We start from the raw sequence: 14,324 nt of genomic DNA on the forward strand, positions 1-14,324 counted from the left end.
TTTGGCACGCTGCTCCTGCTGCACTGAGAAGGCTTCTCCACTCGGCACGCCAGTTCCCTTCGGCGTCCCTTCGGCGATCTCCAGAGCCAATACCAGTGCCTAGACGCCACCTGACACTCACTGTTGGCGGCAGATCGGTACATACGGTCCTGTGGTCATGCGTATCCACTGCGTCTTTATTTTGCAGCGATCTTATGCGTGAGTCAGCGTAAGCTATATTTTCGTCTCCCTTTGAAGGCATGGTGTCGTCAGCTTAAGCAATTATGAGTTTACTCATATCGCGAAATTAGCGGTGATGTTGATAGAAGTGAGCTCCGCTTGTACGCATAATTGGCAATGATGGACCAAAGATTTTAAGCAATGGGCATGCCGAAAGCGCTGTATGCTGTTTCCAGAATTGTAGCAACATAGTTTGGAGATGGGCACCGCGGATGTGGACAAACGCAATGCTGATACGAAACTAATAAAACATAGTACTCTTTAAGCTACGGCGTTACGCACATTGCTTTGAATAAATTATATTTCGGGAAGAAAATGAAACGAAGTGAAATACAACTTCAAGGTATTCGTACGGCTCCCACACCTGTGGTAATTCTTGTAATGAATCCATGTACAAGTTAGGGCTCCTTCTTACAAGCCCACGTTATGTGCTCATGTTTGCACTGTAAAAGCGGGTGGGAACATGCATAATTGCGTTTTTTGGCAATATATTAAAGTTTCTGCAGCAAGAATTGACCCGCACCGTATGCTCATGATTTCCAGGTTGATCAAAAACGAAGTCACTACAGTTATTGTCAACTTCAATTATATGTTTATTTTATTTTATTTGAAACTTATTTCTTTTCTATATTGCATGCGTACGCTGCGAATTTCATTCTTGCCTTCTTACCATATAATTACTCTATGATTTCTGCATGAATTGCGAAGCACTAATTTACCAGAACACCTTGCCGCACTAAGTCGATCATCCCGCAAGATATTCGACTGCTGTGTTCCACTTGCAGTGTCTCCATTAATTGTGAAATCGAGGGAAAGAGAAAGAAGAGATCTCGAATGAGGGCTTCAGTAAAATGTGCGGCAGAATTGAAAGAAACAGTGCGGGCAGGTATTGGCCGTCCTCAATATCTTCAAGGGCTTTGGTCGTTGTTTACCATCACAACCTTAAAAATTCGACGGACGTAATAGCATTGTGCCATGGCAATTCAATTGAATTTAACCCACTTTATTTCAGCATCAGTAGAGGCAATACAACAGTCAGGAGACGTTAAAACACCCCCAGGATAGCACCCACCTATAATACACTTCCCTCATCTTCCCGTGCTTTCTTTTCTCTTCTTTGCTCCTCGATGTCAAATTGCACACATGGATCAGCATTTTTGTTTTCCCAGACGGTGTACATATCCGCGCAACGCTCCATATCCTTGGCGCATTCGCTTTCTTCTAACTCACTACCAGTCTCAACAAATCCCCATAACATGCAATGTGGTTTTTCTGAAATAAAAATGACAGAAATGAGCTTTATGGAACATGCACATATTTTTATTACTGGAAATAGCCCTTATTTGCATCATCCAAAGAAATTGAATTGAGCACCAAGGAGTCGAGAACTGGTTACTAAAGCTGCAAAAAAATATTTGCTTTCAGGAGTCTATTTTCGATTATGCTTATCTTGTTTTTTGAGTGTCGTATGAGAGTTAGGATGCACATACAATGTTTTGCAATAATACTGTCACAAGCGGCTTCATAGAAATGAATGAATGAATGGAGAACATGACATTTAATGGGCAGTTACGCGTGATTCTTCATCAGCTATTTTGGCTACACTAAATTTGTATATAGCATGTATAAACTTTGTCCTTCGTTTCATCGGAAGTGGTCACCGGGTATAAGAGAGGATGATATGGAGTCCTCGTACACAGCAGGCTCTTTACTTTTGAGGCTTTCGGATAAAGACTGGTTTGTCTCAGCCGGCTACGAAAGCCTGTTCATCCGGATGGTTTCCCCTTAATGAGGCGGACAAAAAAGTTTCTTGATTTTATCATGAAAATGTCTCGTATGTGGGCAAAGTAGAAGACAAGGAGGTTTACAACTTTTTTTAAAGCAAAATAGGGTTATTACGACGGACACATCTGGATTGTCGACTAATTCTGAGGGGGACAACCTTCCTAAAATGAGGCCTGGTGATGCTTTCGAAAGTGAACAGCTGTTTTGAGTTATGAGGACAACAAGCCATGCCTAGATCAGATTTACAATCCACTCGTATCTTTCTCGCGGTATGTGCCCGGGAGTGAAATTCTTGAGCTTGCATAAATAAACTACCGGCACTCGTTATCGACACCTGTTCAAAGACAGAGCAAAAACAAAGCTCTTTTCACTTGCTCCCTTCACTGATGAATGGAAAGATGAATGAATATTCACCATGAATATTATCCATGGTGGAATATCCCTTCCTGAAGCCAGTTTGTTCTCTAAAGAATTTGCATGTTTGTGCAACAAAGCAAGCAGCTGCTGAATCTGTGAAGGTGGCAAGTCACTACTGATAGCTGCAGTGAGAGCGGAGGGAGAAGCGGTATCACTAGTAGAAGGGTCTTTGCAAAACAGGTTTAAGGGGCCCGACGCATACAGGCCCTGGGTCGGCCGCGCAAGCCACTGTGGCGCCTTGCAGAAGGACAATTTTCTCCGTTGTAGCGTTCATGGCGGTGACAAGCGCCAAGCCAGTGTGAAATCAAACCACACCTGTTGCAAAACCAATGCCTTTATGCAGGCAACGGGAAGGGTAAAAGACCAAGATGTCACCATTGTCCATATCGTTTGACATTATGATAACAATTTGATGTCGGCCGGTAAGCAGTTCGGTAACTTCCGCAGCGGTCAGGCGCAACGGTGTTTAAGAGTCTTCCGTAAGTAAGTAGTCGGTGTCCGTAAGATGCACGACGCGTTGCCCACAACAAATAGCCGCAGAAGCAGAAGCGTGAAAATCACACCCTAAAATAAGTTGATGAGCGCACGGGGACAGCACAGCTAATTGTATATGATGCAGGATATCATCGATCAGTACACAGGCAGTACAAAGAGCGGAAGGACGAACAGAGACCCCTTGGGCTGCAGCTCGTGTCGGTCCATCGTATGGCGCCATGACTTTCCTGAGGCGGGAACATAAATCAGCATGGATAGCGGAAATTGTCGCACCTGTGTCCATCAAAGCATCGATGGGCAGCCCCTGGACAAGCACCTAAAGCATATTAGACGGGCGCGCTGGGAGAATTTCAGTCCTGTTGACGTATGCGGTTTATCCACCAACAACTGCTTCGCTTTGTTTTGCGGACAAACGTTAGAGTTGTGTAAGACGTGGAACAGCGGAACGGCGTAGGGGTGTGGCGTCTGGCTGAACGGTAAGTGCTTCGGTCTTCAGTCGTTGTGGGCGGAGATGTAGAACGGAGCGGAGGTGAAGAGGAATGCCGGCTTTGGGAAGATGCTCCACTGGAAAAGTTGCATTCAGACATGTCGTACCACTGACGCTCTTCCTGCTGGCGCTTGCGGCAGAAAGGTGAAATGTGGCCGCGATAACCGCAGTAATCATACGTTGGACCTGACGGGCGCCAAGGCGGGTGGTAGAGGGTGCTAGGTGCTCCGTGCGAGGAATTGACACGCGAAAAATTACAATTGATGGGTTTGTCGTCACCGTCGGTATGCCCCAGTCCGCCTTCAGGCGTGGCCTTGCGTGACGTCATCAGGGATGAACTGGCGTCCTTGACCGGCTCTGCGCGCCTGCAACCCTCCGTCTCTCGTCCCCTACCAGTGTACGCGGAAGTTGCTGCCACGCCTCCAAGCAACGTCAACTAAACGGTGCCGCTAACAACGTAGGCGTCGGTTGCTTCCACGCTTCCAGTGAACATCCCGTCCATGCCGCCCGCGCATTCATCGAGCCATCTGGCTGCCCTGACTGCTGGAGTACCCAGCACCTCAACCACGTATGACGTCTCTGTTGGCACGACGTTTATTCCACCGGATTACTCGGCAGCGAATCAGCAAAGGCGCACACCCGATGTTGATAATCACACAGAACTGATTTGAGGATCGAGCAACGTAGAATGATGGTGGTAATACAGATGTGACGAAGACGCGCGTAATAAATGCCCACACAAATTGCTCTTATCATGATAGGCACATGTGGGTCCGCCATAGAAGAATATTCACCTACGTCTGGCTGAAGGCGAACAGACTCAAGTTCGTCCAGGCACTGACACGTGGTGACGATGTCAGCGATTGTAGCGGGGTTCTTGATTGCAAGGGCACTAAGGGCGACTGATCTAGAGCCTTCCAGAACGTGGCGCACATTGACACTGACATAGATGAACTCACACGACGGCAAAGCGCAGGAACATCATCGATATATGATGTATAACATTCGCCTGGCTGCTGTTGGCGAGTATCGAGAGTTTTCTTTGCGATCACAGAACGAACCGCCGGTGTACCAAATTCTTAGAGGAGATGTGCTGCTTGAAGGCAGCCCAGTCAGTAAAGTCTATGTCCTGGTTAAAGAACCATATCTTCGCCACACCGGTCAGGTAGAAGGAGACGTGGCGGAGGTTGAGGGAGTCGTCCCTACGATTAGCGGAACTTGCTCGTAGTCGTCCAGCCAGTCCTCCACATCATATATATATATATATATATATATATATATATATATATATTGTAAGCAAATATAACGTACGCTATCCTTCTCATTTTCTCATTTGCATATAGCCATCCTCATTCCTGTTCTTCGTGCTTGAGCCTGGGCCTTGTCTGCGGAATAAACGGGTCTGCCAGTGCTGCCTGTCCTGGTCGTCTTCCGTCTTTCACAGTGGTGAAGGCGCGTCCAGATCCCGACGTCTTCCTGCGTTCCTGCCCTACGTGGAGCTATGTTCCCGGCGCCGCCTGCCCCCAGCCACCCTTACAGCCCCCCCCCTCCCCTACATCGGTCGCTGGCACTATCGCTACCCTTAACGCTACCACACCCACGACATCGGCTGCACTGACATCGTGCACCATTACTAGCCCTCAGCGTAATCCACCAGTCTTTGGAGGTCTCTACGGGGATGACGTCGACGACTGGCTCGACAATTACAACCGCGTGAGTTCGGACAATGGGTGAACTGACAACAGAAGTTGACTAACGTCGTGTTCTATCTGACCGGCATTGCGAAGACGTCAAATTTTAACCATGAAACTGACATCGCTGACTGGTCAGCGTTTACCACCAGCTTGCGGCATATCATCGCGTCTTCATCTGGTCGTTCAGAAGTCGCCAAACAGAAGCTCGCTGCGCGTGTTCAACTTCCACAAGAGCCATATACATCGCACATCGGAGATGTTCTGGCTCTATGCCACCGCGCCAACATTAAAATGACGGAAGCCGAACGCATTCATCACATTCTTAAAGGCATTGCTTCTACCGCATACAACGCCTTAGATGTTTAAAATCCTACCTCACTTCAAGTAATTACATCGACCTGCCACCGCTTCGACAAACTTCAGGCTTCACCATGAGAGCGACCTTCCCCTGTCACCTCATTCTGATTTACGCGCTCTTATCCACAATATTATTCGCGAAGAACTTCAGGAGCAGCAACAGAGGCGATCCACTGTTGTTTCTGCCCCATCTCCAACATTCGAACCTTGTGAAGCAGGAGTTAGCAGCCATGACGACACCGACAACGCCTGTTGGCCCAGCAGCGTTCCCGATGCCCACATACGCGGATGCCGCTGCAATACCACCTGCCACTGTCCCATCTGGGCCGCCTGACATTACCTGCGGCCATTTGGCCTCTATGGGTGCCAGTGCACCTGCTGCACCTTCGTATCCTCAGTGGCGTCCACGTCATCCGGTCTGCTTTTACTCCGGTATACGGGGCCACATATCGCGTTACTGCCGTTCGCGGCAGCTGGATGCAAGCCGAGGCTTGCACCCGTTTTTCGTGGCGCTAATAACGTACTCATTCACCCTGACGTAAAATGTACGGCTCATGTTTTGATCGACTGCATTCGTCACCAAATTTAGATAATTGTGCTATCCGCGTGCATCCATAAACTTATTCTCGGTTGCGATTTCCTGCATTCTACCTCTGCTGTTATATCATGTTGGGAGAACGTCGTCCACATCACAGCTACCACGAATGCACCTATTCTGGAGTTGTGACCCTCCATCTTGAACGTGGCTGTTGCTGCAGACTACGTCCTGCACCCTGGTGACGAACACGTTGTAGCTGTCACATCCAGCAAGGTAACCGATGGAGACGCACTAGTTACCCCTTCTTAACGCTGCACTTACGGAAGAATCCAGTCGCCGATCGCACAATATATATATATATTGTAGTGGGGAATATGCATGTAGGCGCCGTGGTATAGGCGCCATCGCTTCGGCGCGAGACCCGAGCTCGAGCTACGGATGCCAACAGCTAGGACTGTGCCTACAAAGCCACTTGCGATCCCTCGGACGAGCCTCAATAAATCCCCCTTTCATTAATGTGTTTTATCTTGTCCTGTTCAGCCATTGACGAATTCACCCGCCTACACAGGTCAATGACATCTTCGATATAGCTGGTGAACGTTTCACCGTGAACGGTAGAACTCAGTAAAACCGTTGGATGTTTATATAAGCTCAGCCCAGTCTTACCAAAGTGGTTACAAATAGAATTATATTATGCCCTTTTCTACTTTAAAATGACATCGGTATCTTGGTATGGGGTACTAATACTCAAACAAACTATCAAAAATTACTAGTTCTTCAAAAAAGAGTTTTGCGAGCATTCGAGCAGTACCATGGTATTATCAGGGACTTGAAAACTAAACCACTCCTTGAAAAATACGCAATACTAACGGTAACAAAACTGTATCACTTCAAACTTCTGCAATGGGTTAAACAAAACAAGCCACAGTGTCTTCAGAACCCGCCTGACAATACTCATTATACCATGCGTCAGCAACGCCGGAAAATCCCAGCATTAAGGACAAATTATGGCAAGCAACATGTTCAGTATCAAATACCCACAATGTTAAATCGTTTACACGGTCTCATAGATTTCAATCCCATACCTTCGAACACTATTATCAAGTCCATCCTAAAGAACCATGATATTGAGTATGCTTCTTAAAGTTTCTGTGCTTGATTTGTTACATCCTATCTATCAATTTGAGTTATGTGTGTAGTTTCTTTTCTTATGCTTTATTTGACATTGTGTATTGATGAAGTTTCTTTTGAGATGAAGCTTTTGTGAAGAAGTTCTTTTCTAATGTTTTCTCTGAAATTGTGTAACAAGACCATGCTAAATTTTGTTGTGTTATTGTTTTATTTCTGAAGACACCTGCGTCACATTGAGATGCTCAGCGGCCTGCGTGCCAAACTGTATTTAGGAGCAGAGGCCCCATGTCAGGCTATATAGCCTTTAGCCTCTGCTCCCGATCCTGTAAGAATTCAGGACAAATAAACTTGAATTGAATTGAAGTTGCGCGCGCCCACGTAGGCGTTGTTCAGCGCGAAGCTTGCGCACAGCGGGACGCCCGAACATTTCTGCAAAACTGGTCTTGAATGCAGTCCATGTGGTGAAATCGTGTTCGTGGTTTCGGAACCAGAGGTTCGCGACGCCGGTAAGGTAAAACAACACGTTATGCAACTTGCTGGCGTCGTCCCACTTATTGTGCCGGCTTACCAGCTCGTACGATGACAACCAATCCTCCACGTCATGATCATCGGTGCCGCTAAAGACGGCAGGATCACGCTGGCGCAACACACCAGAAACGATGACCGCTGGAGGCTGAGGTGTATCTTCCTGGGCGGTGTCGTCAGGCATGGTCGTAGCAGTGGGTAGCGTCCGGCTTCGGAGTTCCAGTTTTCGAGGTTACCCAGCACCTCCACCAAATGAAAGGGGGATTTATTGAGGCTCGTCCGAGGGATCGCAAGTGGCTTTGTAGGCACAGTCCTAGCTGTTGGCATCCATAGCTCGAGCTCGTGTCTCGCGCCGAAACGATGGCAATGCCCACGGCGCCTACATGCATATTCCCCACTACAATATATATATATATATATATATATATATATATATATATTGTAGCGAAGAAGAGAGACGCTAGTGGGCCGAGCGCTGTCGCTCAGCAACGGCTCTCGCGCTTGGAAACTGTGACTGCCCTGCCCGTCGTCGTTGTGCTGTTCCGAGCTCTGCCAGAGAAACACCTTGAGAATATATATATAGGTATGTTTGTATCTCACCATTCCTTGCGCGTACCTGGGTCACTGAGTATGCATCCATGTTTACATACGTCCCTCCCTTCAGAGTAGCGTTCATGCTGAAATGGCTCACTGTAGATGCGGGATTAGGTAGGCACCGCTGTATGAAAGCAACTCTTTGACGCCCAATTGGACCACTGAGTATGTGCCACTCAGTCTGTGCTGATCTTCAGTGTATTTCTGTGATATTAACTTGGGTCCCTTGGTATGTACCAATAGGTATGTGCAGCTCTACAATTACGAAAAAGACATCCCTCAAATTTATTTGACGCTGCGCGGACTCAAACATCCATCACAAGGGTGATTCAAGGGCAGCATCCCGGCGCTATAGCAGGCTTGTGCCACTTTTAAATGAAGGTCTTTCCCGCTAACGCATCAGTGAGCTGCGACATGAATTTACTGGATATGTGCCGTTCTTCAATGAACCTCTCTGCAACTTGGGTCATTGGGTATGTACCTATCATTGGCTATGTGCCTATATTTTTCTTATCGCAAACCATGCGCCGACTTATGCCCCATCAAGGAAGAATCCGTCAAGCGAATCTACAATCTACCCGAGATGTCTGTTGTGCAATCTCTTCGAATGCTCTAGGGTCTTGCTGGATGTTTTACAATATTCGTAAAAACTACGTCCCGAAGTGAAAGTGTGTTATATTGCTGACCCAGAAAGGACTCAATTGTAAGGAGTAATGCCTAGGAAGAGACGTATTAAAAGCTCGTTAAAATCATGTCCTCTGAGCCGGTGCTGAGAATGCCGGATTTCTCAAAGCTATTCGAGCCGAACACTGACGCTTCCCACTATGGTACTGGCATTGCACGGTATCAGTTGGACGACATTTACCTCTTGGAGAGACAGCTACGAGTGATCGACTGTTACGTTTGCACATCCACCAAAGCAGAGGTCAACTGCCATATGAAAGGATAAGAAGCATTGATAGTTGTAAAGTTTTAAAGTTTTACAGCGAAGCTCTTAAGCGCCCGCTCCTGCGTTGTGCGTTAGCGTCACTCGGCGTCCTACGTGTGACCGAGCGAACGAGCACAGCGAAAGATGAAAGTGTTAGCGCGGAGTGGAGCAGGGGACGAAAGACGGCGATAGCGAAGATAGCGCGAGGACGAAAGCGGAGGAGGAGGGTGCAACGGAACCTTGAGGCGGAAAGTGGAGGAGGAGGGTATGGCGAAAGCAAAGTGTTCTGCTGCGACGATCGCTACGAGATTGCCCAAGAGTAGGGCGCGGCCTCTATTCACCGATAATGCCATCGATAAGGCATGCGGCGAGCGCGTCCACCGATACCGCATGAGCAAACACAGCGCGGAAAAGCGGAGGTCTGTCTTCAGTGAGTCCTGTGAATTGCGCCCACGCGTCACCCAAGTGCTACCTCTCGCGATGTCAAGATTTGCGCGTTCGTCACGCAACATAATTTTTATTTACAAATTTTAGCTGCCTGAAAGTACAATATATCAGTGTACAAATTCAGGCAACAAAACAAAGCAAGACGGAATAAATCGCTTGTAGAAACAACATCGGTTTTAAATAACACGCGGCAAAAAGAAAAGTAATGAAGAAGGTCATATTTGAGCTTGTAATCAAGTCCGCAGAGGTTAGCAGAAAATGAGGATGACGTAGGCTGAGTAACTTCGATATTAGTCAAGTTATTCTATTCAATCAGTCCTAGGAAATATGGATGTTTCAAAGAATTCTTTTTTGTGGGGTATGACGTAATTGTTAGCTGATGCCTCTGTCTTGTGGCATACCCAGCGGAAAATGTGAATATATCAAATACGTTAATATTGTAATGTGCATTTGCAAGCTGATATAAGAATCTTAGTCGAGAAATGCGATAGCGCAGGCAAGTTGGCTTGCTTTAAAGGTTCTGCTACTGAGGTAAGGGAGAAGTTATTGTAAATGACGCGAAATGCCTTTCTCTGCACCCGTTCGAATTTTGAACAGCGGAGCTGTTCTTAGTAGAACCTTTGCCGTCTGTCCTGCAACACGCAGGTCAAGTGACCAGAAGAGGATGAGAGCCGAGCCGGGAGGAGGGCAGGTCACATGACCAGCAGAGGAGAGGCGCGCTTGGGGCGGAGGGGAGCAATGAGAGGGCGCGCACTGGGGGGAGGAGGAGAGGCAATAAGGGAAGGTGTTTCAGTGCGGCGCGCCCTTTCGGATAACGCGCAAAACGTAGAGCTGCTGCCGACGCCATCCGCGTTACCCCGCGTTCGCGCCGAACGCGCGCGGTGTCCGTGAGTGCAGGCCCGTGGTGCAGGCGGTGCCTCTGACGGCGGCTGGGCAGGTTTCGACCAGAGAACTAGGGGCCGTATTCTGTAACGCTTCGGTTTTCGAAGGCTTCGGTTTGCGTGCAGCGATTGGTCGCCGCCTGGGTGACGCCATCGCCTCAGGGCGTGAACGCATTTTTTGATGACGTCACGCACATGTCAATCACGCGGAAACTGAATTTGTCGTCTGCTACGAAGCGAAGCCGCGCGCGCTGCTTCGGTCTGATCCGAAGCGCGCTGTGCCGTGTGCAGAGCCTGTGCGTGCCGTGTGCACGGGCGAGATCGCGGCACTCAGAGCAAAATGGCAGCGTGTCCGGTGTCTGTGGCGCCTGTTCTCGCGCTTTTAGCGAGCCTGTGTGAGAGACAGCGACGACTGTCGACACCGACAAGAGGCCTTTGAGATGACGGACGAGGAATTCAGGCGACAATTCCGACTCTCGAAAGAGACAGTGCTCCGCCTGTGCGAGGAACTTGAGTGTGTGTTGGGGCCGCAACGCGCTAGTGGCATTGACACTGTGACAAAAGTGCTCTGTGCGTTGCGTTTTTTTTTTGCGACTGGAAGTTTCCAGCAGTCCGTGGCCAACGAGGAAACTGTCGCCCTGTCCCAGCCCTCAGTTAGCCGCGTAATTTTTTCCGTTGCTGAAGCCATTGCAACGGTCGGCAAAGCAAAGGGATGGGTGAAGTTTCCGACGGACACAGAAAAGGTGGCGGTCAAGCAACGCTTCCTTGAACGTGGCAAGCTCCCTGGGGTCGTCGGCTGTGTTGACGGAACACTAATTGCCATCGTCCGGCCGCGAAAAATGAGCCCCGCGGAAACCGAGGCGTACTGGAGCCGCAAGGGATTTTACGCTTTGAATTGCATGGTGGTAAGTAAACAATTTCAAACACAGTCCTTGGTCTGAATCGTTAGCGGGTCCATTTAAAGTATACAAAGAGCACCTGTGACGCGAAATTAGTTGCGTGGTGTCGAGTCCCCATGGATGGTGCGAGACGAACGATGTTTCTTAGGCTTCAAAAAGGCGCGGGGAAAATAACCCCCTGTCGCATAGCTAGAAATGTAGCATACCCGAACTTGTTTGCGGTTCAAATGTTGCTGATATTACGGTCAATGCTATCTAAATAATGCGTTTATGGTCGTGTACGGACGTCAATTCCTGACGAGTAGCTGTGTAGCTTCCGTGGTAGCAGTGTGTAGCCTGTGTGGTATCAGTAACTACATAGTGAAGTGGCATGTGATGCGGCTTGTGCACGTTAATGTGAAAATGATGGATACATGCTTTAGCGTATCTTTACGAATGCGTAGGAATTCCACACAGGCTAGCATATCTGATCACTAGTGTATTTCGGCATTTACTTTGAAATGCACATATCCGTGCAAGCAGCGTTCGGTAAAGCACTCTGTTTATACGTGTTATCATCCTTAAGCAATGGGCAACAGAAGGTGAACGCTGAAGAGACCGTTTGACTCCCTCTCCCAGGTGTGTGATGCGGACCTAAGGATCGTGGCCATAGACCCTCGGATGCCAGGATCATGCCACGATTCCTTCGTCTGGAGGCACTCAGCATTGCGCCGCCGCCTGACGTGTGGCCTCCTGAATGACGAGGAGTTTTTGCTTGGTAAGTGTAGCAATGATAGTTCACATTTCCCTTATGTGTTGTGTAGGTTCAATACGAACAGGATTTTTCATATTAATCTACAAATAGGAACTTTATGCCATGCGGAAGACACACTATTAGTTAGCAATGCGTTTGTTTACCTTTCATTTATACCCTGCATCAGCCAGGCATTTCTGTGCTGCAATACATTTTTTTTCTGTTTGCAGCGGTTCCTATCAAAATTTCGCACAATGAATCATTGACATCTCAAAACATTTTTTGTAAATGCAGGAGATTCGGGGTACCCTCTGGAGCCCTGGCTTCTCACTCCTGTGCCCGGACACCCGACACGGCTGACAGCAGAGGGGCGCTACAATGAAGCACACGCCGTCGTCAGGAATGCGGCTGAAAGATGCATAGGCATCCTAAAAAGCCGTTTTAGGTGCCTGCAGAGGTACCGTACGCTGCACTACTCACCCCGCAAAGCAGCCACCATTGTGGCGGCGTGTGCTGCGCTTCACAACCTCTGTCTCCAGGCAGGGGATCCGCTGCCAGATGATCCTGAAGATGACGACACAAGCTGTACGAGTGATGCAGCAACAAGACAAGTGCAGCCACCACAGGCCCCATCGCTGCCCTTGGCACAAGTGGTGCCGCCTCCACGCGCTTTGTTCGAGAGCGCCAAGCAGGCTCGCTCTGCAATAATTAACATGTTCAGGTTGCCTCGCAATCTTCACATTGCATATTTGCAGAGCGTGCGAAGACGGATGCGCCGGCAAATGAGGCGGCGGCAAACATGAATGCACATATTGTTCACGTCTCCAACGGGGTGTGTGCCAATTAGCAATAATATTCCCCCGAGTTTTCTAGGCTTTGTGTTAGCCTTTTGGCAAACATTCATTGACAACATGTGCCACTGGAGAATAATGGAAAGTCTGCGAAATTCAATGTGCTTCGACAATCTCTTTAGCTCTTGTAGATGGTGCCGCTTGCATTGATGTTAGCGAAGAACACTATCCATGCAGGCAACATTTTGCAAATAGAGGTTACATGGCACAGTTGGAGACATTTTTCCTTGGAACTGCCTCGCTCAACATAAACTTGACGCACTCGATCGTGCACATGCCATGTGTTACAACGACGGAACAACCCTTATGGCATGAAGGTGACTGCGTGACGATGATTGAATAAAGACGAAGGCGTGACAAACAGTAAAATCACTACGACGAAATCAACAGTACCGCGGAGAAGGCACGACGGTGATTCATTGACGATGCAAACGTGGCAGTGGTAGCAAGATGACTCAGTGAATGTTTGTGCATAGCTGACTTTCTCAAAGTCGTGGGCATGACGACAGCGGAATCACTACGAGAGACCGTCACGACAAGACAATGCAGAAATGACCTAAGCGCGTCCTGCAGGACCTAAATAAAGTTTTTCCAGTCTATTCCAAGTCCAATGAAGTGTTTGCTCATCTTGACAACAGACATCGCTCCGAAGACCTGACTAAATCATTCAGTTGGCAGTAGTGACGTGCGGTGTCTACGAAGGGCAGGAAAGTAATCAACGCGAGCTTATGACTCTCGCTTACTGGGAATACCTCGTTCAAGGGGATCAATTAATTGGAAGACCGTTTGCCAATCACGAAAGAAGTTCCACGGGTTACCCCATCTTTTCAGTTGGATGAAGACGCGTATGTGTCCCCGGCCATCTAAGGGCATCACATACCTATTAGTACTGTTTCATGCAGCTTGGGGCGGCTTGTCTAAGAAGGTTGCAAGGTGCCGGTAACCCCACACCTATTTAATAGGCAGCAAGAGTCTCGTAATCGGAATTAACCAGACAAATCGCTCCACCAACTAAGAATGGTCCATGCACCACTACCCACAGAATCAAGGCAACACAGCCAGCAGCACTGGCAGGAGAGTTGAAGGAACCCTCGCTTTAATAACTGGTTCCCGTTTGGCAGGCTCTGCCCACTCGCAATATGCAACAAGTGCTCCCAGTGAATTGCGAACCTAGCTCATTTGCATAACTGTCCCCAACTGGCTTGTTGGGTTATGTGGTCACTGACCACCGTGCTACCGTAGGTGGTGGCCGCTGCTGTACTTTCGATGTGTCTGAAGTACACTGAAAAAGATTGAGCATTGTGAAAATATATTGAAGAGCATGGAATGTTGTTCTGTAAACT

General features: G+C 48.3%; 1 protein-coding gene across 1 annotated transcript; it reads left to right on the forward strand.

The window, feature by feature from the left end:
* Positions 1-5,684: 5,684 nt before the first annotated feature.
* On the forward strand, positions 5,685-13,412 carry LOC125945691 (putative nuclease HARBI1). The gene is made up of 4 exons (XM_049667933.1): positions 5,685-5,842; positions 11,100-11,403; positions 12,016-12,154; positions 12,425-13,412. Exons 1-4 carry the CDS (start codon positions 5,685-5,687, stop codon positions 12,931-12,933), a joined length of 1,110 nt encoding a protein of 369 aa, XP_049523890.1. The 3' UTR covers positions 12,934-13,412.
* Positions 13,413-14,324: the final 912 nt, after the last annotated feature.

Source organism: Dermacentor silvarum, chromosome 5 (genome assembly GCF_013339745.2).
Source record: "Dermacentor silvarum isolate Dsil-2018 chromosome 5, BIME_Dsil_1.4, whole genome shotgun sequence".
In the NCBI taxonomy this organism is placed as follows: Eukaryota; Metazoa; Arthropoda; class Arachnida; order Ixodida; family Ixodidae; genus Dermacentor; species Dermacentor silvarum.

Excerpts from the sequence above, each read along its gene's own strand:
- LOC125945691 (XM_049667933.1), top strand. The coding sequence starts at position 5,685 with ATGACGACACCGACAACGCCTGTTGGCCCAGCAGCGTTCCCGATGCCC. Across the intron at positions 5,843-11,099 it reads AGTGCACCTGCTGCACCTTC|TTTCCAGCAGTCCGTGGCCA; the intron begins GTATCCTCAGTG and ends TGCGACTGGAAG. Across the intron at positions 11,404-12,015 it reads ACGCTTTGAATTGCATGGTG|GTGTGTGATGCGGACCTAAG; the intron begins GTAAGTAAACAA and ends TCCCTCTCCCAG.